This window comes from Neocloeon triangulifer, unplaced genomic scaffold (genome assembly GCF_031216515.1).
Source record: "Neocloeon triangulifer isolate White Clay Creek 2 clone unplaced genomic scaffold, ASM3121651v1 ptg000011l, whole genome shotgun sequence".
NCBI classification, from domain to species: Eukaryota; Metazoa; Arthropoda; class Insecta; order Ephemeroptera; family Baetidae; genus Neocloeon; species Neocloeon triangulifer.
In genome coordinates, this window is record NW_026775553.1 from 3,411,930 (window position 1) to 3,419,027 (window position 7,098).

General features: G+C 45.7%; 3 protein-coding genes across 3 annotated transcripts; 2 read left to right on the top strand and 1 right to left on the bottom strand.

The window, feature by feature from the left end:
* Positions 1–11: 11 nt before the first annotated feature.
* Positions 12–5,777, bottom strand: LOC132196169 (TRAF3-interacting protein 1-like). Its single transcript, XM_059618635.1, has 7 exons — positions 1,181–5,777; positions 1,005–1,126; positions 787–948; positions 649–736; positions 474–599; positions 210–412; positions 12–156 (listed from the first exon to the last, which is right to left on the bottom strand). Exons 1-7 carry the CDS (start codon positions 1,316–1,318, stop codon positions 12–14), a joined length of 984 nt encoding a protein of 327 aa, XP_059474618.1. The 5' UTR covers positions 1,319–5,777.
* Positions 1,754–3,076, top strand: LOC132196170 (uncharacterized). The gene has a single exon (XM_059618636.1). The coding sequence runs from the start codon at positions 1,754–1,756 to the stop codon at positions 3,074–3,076; it is 1,323 nt and encodes a 440-aa protein (XP_059474619.1).
* On the top strand, positions 4,616–5,439 carry LOC132196171 (uncharacterized). Its single transcript, XM_059618637.1, has 2 exons — positions 4,616–4,654; positions 4,705–5,439. Exons 1-2 carry the CDS (start codon positions 4,616–4,618, stop codon positions 5,437–5,439), a joined length of 774 nt encoding a protein of 257 aa, XP_059474620.1.
* Positions 5,778–7,098: the final 1,321 nt, after the last annotated feature.

Consider the following 7,098-nt stretch of genomic DNA (forward strand, 5'->3'; position numbering starts at 1 on the left):
TTAAATATTAATCAATTACTGTTGTGATAATATTGTTTGTTGTTGTTCATCAAAATATTGGTCCTGATTGCTGTGTTCAGGTGCTCTTGTCTCTCCAATGCTTTATCTAGCTCGGACAACTGTGCCCTCATTGACGTCAAGGTTTCTTCCGTTACGCTGAAGGAGAATTTTTTAAGTTGCACTTTTTGTTTAAATTAAAAATTACTCACTTTCTCTCTGCCCTAAGGTTGGCTTTGGTGCGTACTAGACTCGCGCGCCATTGCTCCAACTCCGACTGCATTGATTCAATGTCTTCCTGCAGAAAGTCCAAAAGCCGAGCCAGTGGATTCACAGCGCGTACCGTCGTTTGGAGTCCATCTCTCAATCGATTCGTTTCCTGCCTCACTGCCTCGTTGCCTTTCCATTGAACCTCCTTTGATTAGAGTGAGTTTTGTTTTGATTGATCCAATTTTTATTTTATTAATATAAATCACTTGATCTGCATCTTGCGTTGGTTCAAGTTCCCTCTTGGTGCCAAGTATTTTTGAAACTAGAATTCCGTGGTCGCTTTTTGACGCTTCCTCTTCTAAAGCGCCTGCAGCATCTACAGTCTTATCCAACTTTTCAAAATTTGATTTTTATTTTTTTTTATCATGTATTAAAAAATACTTTTGCCTCTGCTACAGCCTCTTCAACAACAAATTCACTATCATCTTCATCTTTGTTGCTAAACACAGCCTCAGGACTTTTTGTCGGCCTTTAAAAATATATTTTTTTAAATATCTAATTTCGTTGGAAAAATCTTACTCTTTATTCTGGATAACTTCCTCTGCAGCAGGCTGCACTAATCTTTCTTTGAGCCGAGGAGCCGCAGGTCGAGCTGTCAAAGGTCGAGGCTTGGCAGAACCAGGCCTAGTTGACGCTGGCCTCGGAGGCATTGCCACTTTTCCCACACTTGTTTCAGGAATACTAAAATTTATGAAAATGTATTTAATGCGTTACAGCAAAACTATTAAAAATATTACTTAGATGCTTTTTGTGGACCATCATTTTCTCCTAAAACTAACGCAGCTTCCTCGGCAATTTCAACATTATTATTTAAACTATTTAGTGTCGCGCTGCCATTATCAAGTTTTGGATCGTTGGTCTAATAAATTTCATTGAATATTTTAACTGACAAATATAAAACATAAAAAAATACCTCTTCAGCTTTGCTTTTGACTGGAGTCGTAACTGGACTCAAAACAGGCGCTGAGGGTTTAAAGTCTGGTGCCAGTTCCACTTTTTCTTCAACTTCGTTTTGAACTACAGGTTCTTCCTCTTTCACCTGACTTTGCATTTGTTCACTTCTTGGTTTTTTGTGCTTTCTGTAGATATTGGTTGAAAAATGTCATGTTGGTAATGAATTTTGTGCGGTTGGCACTTTGGGTTTGGACGCAATAAATTTCAATTTGGTATCAGCACTCAAATCGAGCGTGTGTACTTTTTCAAGTCCCAAAATAAAAGGGCCAAAGTGGGACCCTGAGGTGTCGGCAGTCGAAGGGCGACCTTGCCGAACGTGACAAAGTGAAAACTGCTGACTCGGGGAGTCGCAGACGTGACAAAGTGGCGACGAGAACTGTGGAAAACAGAGTGAAGTGAACCTCGTGTGCGCGGCTGACGCAACAAAACGCGGAGACCAGAGACGAGTGCTTTTTATCCGGATTTATCAGAGTCATCCGGCCTTTGTGTTAAGAAAGTGGATGTTCTAAGGTGTGATAAGTAACTATTAATAATGAAGAAAGCAATTGAACCGTTTCAAGTGAATGGACCATTGACATATGATGCATATTTGCGCAGGTGGGACATCCACTTTGCGGTGAAAGAACTGACAGATGACAGCGACGATACCAAGAGGAGGAACATGTTTCTTGACAACCAAGACCCTGAATCGTTCGCAGTGGCCGAAAAGGTCTGCCCTGAAGGTGTCCTTTCGATGACCTACGGAGACCTGACGAAGCGGCTGCGTGAGTACTACCAGGGTGAGGCGCCCAAGAAAATTGTGTACAAGCATGAGTTCAACACAAGAAGTCAGAAAACTGAGGAGTCTGCGGCTGTTTACATCGCGGAATTGACAAATTTGGCTACAAAGAGTGGATACCGTGATAAGGATGAAGTCTTAGTGGCCAGATTAATTTCAGGTTTGAAAAATGATAAGCTGAGAGAGAAACTGTTGGCTGAAGATGATGAAACACTAACTTTGAAATTTGTGAAAGCTAAAATTATGGCTCATGAGTCGGCAGAGAGAACTGCCCAGTCACTTGCATCTAGAGGAAATGCTGACGTAAATCAAGTGTCGCAGCAGAGAAGTTTCAAGCCAAAATTCGGGGGAGGAAGAGTGTCTGCAAATCAAAGTCAGCAGCAGCAAGTTTTCCAGTCTCCGAAGAGTGGCAAGTGTTTTGCTTGTGGCCAGGTGGGCCACATGAAAAAGGACTGTAGATTCAAAAACTCAAAATGTTTGACCTGTCAAAAAGTGGGTCATCTTTCTAAAGTGTGTAACAACAAGAAGAGCAAGACCAATTTAGTTGAAGGTCAAGGAGAGGAGGACGATGAAGATGATCAAGAAAGGGGGCAGTATGAGGCTGTCACTAATTACCTCCTCCAGGTGGAAGCATCTTCTCCAGTGATCTCGTCAACTAACAAGGTGTTGATGTGTGTCCCTGTGAATGGGAAAAGTCTCCAGATGGAGGTCGACACAGGGGCCACTTTCAGTCTGATTGGTCGGTCGACATTCAACGAGTACTTCAAGGACAAATCAGTGGTGCAGCCATCCAAAGTAAAGATGAAAGCGTGGGGCCAAGAAGGAGAAATCTTGGCTCTTGGAAAAGTTCCAGTGGTGCTGCAACCTAAGGGGAGGCCAGAGGTGAAACTTGACCTGCTGGTCATGGAGAGAAATGGGCCGTCGCTCTTGGGCAGAAATTGGTTTGAGCCATTGGGCATCACTGTGGGCCTTCCTGTGTTGAAAGGACTTGGACCAGATATGCACCTAGTGCAGCCAGAGTTGCCAAGTATCTACAAGATGATGTCGGTGCCGGCGGAGTTTGAAGCAAGTGTTTGAGCCGACTCTGGGCAAGTGGAAAGGAGGAAAAATTCATATTCCACTTAAACCAGGAGTGAAACCAGTACAGCTGCCGTCAAGACAAGTGCCATTTGGATTACGAGAAAAAGCAGACAAAGTGTTGGAAGAACTTGAGAAGAAAAAGGTGATTGAGAAAGTGTTATTTAGTGAGTGGGCCACGCCAGTGGTGTACGTTGAGAAGGGAGAGGGAGTCAGGCTGTGTGCCGACTACAGTGCTACAGTGAATCCTGCCTGTTCGTCGGCTGAATTTCCGATTCCTTCTATTGACAAGCTGCTAGGGTCCGTCAAGACAGGAAGTTATTTCACAAAAATCGACCTGGCGGACGCATACTTGCAGTTCGAGGTGGACGAGGAGTCGTCCATGGTGTTGGTGATTACAACTCACAAGGGTAGGTTTCGATTTCTTCGCCTACCTCCGGGCCTTTCTATTTGCCCGCCAGTATTTCAAGAAAAAGTGTATATCATGGTGGCACACCTGCCAGGTGTATTTGTGTATTTTGATGACCTGTTAGTGTTTGCTGAAACTAGAGTTGAGCTAACAAGCCGCACACGAAATGTGCTGGAAACCCTTTTGAAGAATGGATTGAGAGTCAAAATCTCAAAATGTGCATTTAATGTTCCAGAGTTGACCTACCTCGGATACAAATTTACGCAGGATGGAGTTCTGCCAACTGAAGAAAAGTTGCAGGCATTGAAGGAGATGCCTTCACCCACCAACGTCGAGGAACTGCGTTCGTGGCTGGGGTATGAGCGGTTTGTGAGTGGAAAAGCTGCAATTCTGGCTCCTGTTTACAGATTGCTGAGAAAAGGAGTCAAGTTCGAGTGGACTGCGGAATGTGAGAGCGCCATTCGAAGCGTGAACAAGAAGCTACAGGAGTGCATTGCCTTAACCTATTTTGACCCAAGAAGGCCTATTAGGCTTGCATGTGACGCCAGTCGTCGAGGCTTAGGGGCTGTGCTGAGTCACCTGGATGAAAAGGGTCAAGAGGTACCTGTAATATTTATTTCAAGGTCATTGAAGAGCAGTGAAAATAATTATTCACAGATTGAGTTGGAAGCCCTGGCTATTGTTTGGAGTGTAAAGAAGCTGAAACAGTACTTGTGGGGATACAAGTTTGAGCTGTTGACTGATCATAAGCCCCTCGTAGGAATTTTTGGAAAAGGAAAGCCAATTAGAGAAGACTTGCCCTCAAAACTGAAAAGGTATTGTCTGATCCTGAGGGATTATAATTTTGAAATTCGACACTGCCCTGGAAAGAAAAATGCCAATGCTGACTGTTTATCTAGAATGCCACTGCCCAACTTGGAGAACGAGGAGGAGGAGGAGGAAGAAGAGGAAGGGAAGATTGCATTTTTGCAAGTCTTGGAACAAACCTCCTGTAATCAGTTGCCAAAGTTGACTGAGCTGACGAGAGAAACACAGTCTGATGTCACCCTGTCAACAGTGAAGAACAAATTACTCCAAGGTAGCCCTCCGAATTGTTTGTCAAGGAGTGTGTGACGTCATTGCATGTGACAATGGACCTGGACTCAGAGCCAAGAAGTTTGAGGATTTTTGTGAGCGCAATGGAGTTGAGTTAGTTTTCTCTCCACCATATAGTCCTCAGACAAATGGCCAAGCAGAGAAAGCGGTCCAGACAATCAAGAACTTCCTGAAGAAAGTCCCTGAGCCAGAATGGGAAGATAGACTGGATAGTTTCCTGCTCGGTCACAACTCCACGCCCAGTGAGAAGTATGGAGTGTCCCCTGCTGAGTTCAATCTGGGCCGAAAACCTCTCACTCTCCTGGACAAACTCCGTCCTGATGCTGCTGCCCTGAAACGAGAGTCCAACAGAGATAGAAAGATGATCGAGGCTTTGCAGGCAAAACCTCTCAAACCACTCCAGCAGGAGCAACCAGTTGTAATTAGGAGCTACAGAAACCCAAAACAGAAATGGGAGCCTGGCATTGTCCGTCAAGAGTTAGGGCCAAGACGAGTTTTGGTTGACACGCCCATGGGCTTGGCTGAAAGACATACTGATCAGGTGAAAAGGATTGTCAACAACAACCCTCCTGGCTCACTTGTTCTAAACCCAGGACCAGATCCACCTGATGAGATCCCAGAGGACCAGCCACCAGCAGAGGAACCTCCTGTGGTGCTTGAACCAGAACCACCGCAGCCCTTGCCTCCGGAGTCACCTCTGAAGCCGCCTCCGAGCCCTTTGAGGTCGCCTCTGAGGCCCCTGCCAGTCTTGAAGGCAAAGTCTCCAGATCCACCAGTGTCGGTGACACCAAGTCGTCCAAGACGAGAACAAAAATTGCCAGCTTATCTGAAGGACTTTGTCATGACCAAGAAGAAGTGAATTTTCAGTTTAGATTTGTCTAAAGATTAATTTGTTTAAGGATAGGAACAATTTTTAATTGAATTGAGAAATATTTAATTTCAAAAATCATTTTTTTTTTAGTGGTGAGTTAATTACTTGAGGCGGAGGTGTCATGTTGGTAATGAATTTTGTGCGGTTGGCACTTTGGGTTTGGACGCAATAAATTTCAATTTGGTATCAGCACTCAAATCGAGCGTGTGTACTTTTTCAAGTCCCAAAATAAAAGGGCCAAAGTGGGACCCTGAGGTGTCGGCAGTCGAAGGGCGACCTTGCCGAACGTGACAAAGTGAAAACTGCTGACTCGGGGAGTCGCAGACGTGACAAAAAAATTTAGCGTTAAGTTCTTAGGCAGCACTGCTTCGGTAAGGAAAACACTGGTTTAGGAGGGTCGTGTGTCTAATTTCGCCTTTTTTCCCTGAGTTGAAGGCCATGGCATCTGCACATGTGCCGTGGAGGTCACCACAAGGGTACGCTGCCCAGCCACCCATAAATTGTGGCCCTTCTTACGGACATACAGAAAATAGAGCAAAATTCCATCATCCAGCATGGCCCGAAGGAACTCCACCCACCCCCGGACAGGAGATGGCGCCAAACCCTCTGCAAAATGGAAACAATGGACCAGTTCTCAACTCAGGAGGTTTTGGACAGACTTACGCAGGAGGTCCGGCTCCTCCGGGAGCTGTAGTAACGTTGGAGGAAATCATTCAGCGTGTTTTCCAGCATGTCACGCTGCAATTCTCAAATCAGCTCAAAATTCAGAATGACCAACTTGGCGAAATGTTCAGTAAAACAGTATCTTTGATGCAGGAGGAATTCGAAAAGGAACGTTTGTCCTGGAAGGAGAGAGATGAGAAGCACGAGGCTAAGCTGAGGGAGCTTGAGCGGAAGGTCCTTTTCTACGAGAAGAATGCAGAAAATGAGTCGAGCGGTACAGATAACAGACGGAGGCAATTTCACGGCAGGTATCAGAGAGGTTATTATCCACCAATTGCTCCTCTGACAAAGGCTGATGACACACCCTGCGTGAACCAATACATCGATCGCTCTGCCCAACTCGATGAGGCCCTGAAGAATGATGAGTCGCTCGCAGTGGAGGGAGCCAAGGTCAAGTTTGTTGAACATCAAGGGGTCAGTCTACTGGATGCCAAGCAAGAGATAAAGGCACACGCCATAGCCTCTGATCTCTGGACCAGCATGGGGGCTGCACAAGAGGTTACGGCGGCGGTGGGCAAACCGAAAGCTGAGCCGGGAAAGACTGAAATAGGCGGAATCATCAGAGAGAAGACTGAAAAGTACGGTACTGTGTTTCACGTGGTAACTAAAATGAGGTCCCCCCACAAGTTGCACAAAGCACCTGAGCCTTTCCTAAAGGGAGTGAAGACTGCATTTGCTAAGCTGGCCCAAGTCATTCGAGAGGAAGAGATTGATGAGATTGCAATGACCTACATGTGCAGTGGCATGGACAGGCTGCATCGCCTCTGGGTCTTGGACACTCTGTACGAAGAACTTCGAGATGTCCCTGTCACTGTTCATCTGTACAACAAGTATGTCTCCAAACGCTGGGGAAACTGTGGGAATTTGTTCAACCCAAAGGAGGCCGGAGAGGAAGAAGAAGAGACTGGAGGGAAGCCGGATGAC

Bases quoted from the DNA above. Each gene is read 5' to 3' on its own strand.
- LOC132196169 (XM_059618635.1), bottom strand. From the start codon at position 1,318: ATGCAAAGTCAGGTGAAAGAGGAAGAACCTGTAGTTCAAAACGAAGTT. The intron at 949-1,004 runs GTAATATTTTTA...CATAAATTTTAG, and splicing joins GGTCCACAAAAAGCATCTAA to TATTCCTGAAACAAGTGTGG. The intron at 413-473 runs GTGATTTATATT...CTCTAATCAAAG, and splicing joins CAACGCAAGATGCAGATCAA to GAGGTTCAATGGAAAGGCAA.
- LOC132196170 (XM_059618636.1), top strand. From the start codon at position 1,754: ATGAAGAAAGCAATTGAACCGTTTCAAGTGAATGGACCATTGACATAT.
- LOC132196171 (XM_059618637.1), top strand. From the start codon at position 4,616: ATGGACCTGGACTCAGAGCCAAGAAGTTTGAGGATTTTT. The intron at 4,655-4,704 runs GTGAGCGCAATG...TATAGTCCTCAG, and splicing joins CAAGAAGTTTGAGGATTTTT to ACAAATGGCCAAGCAGAGAA.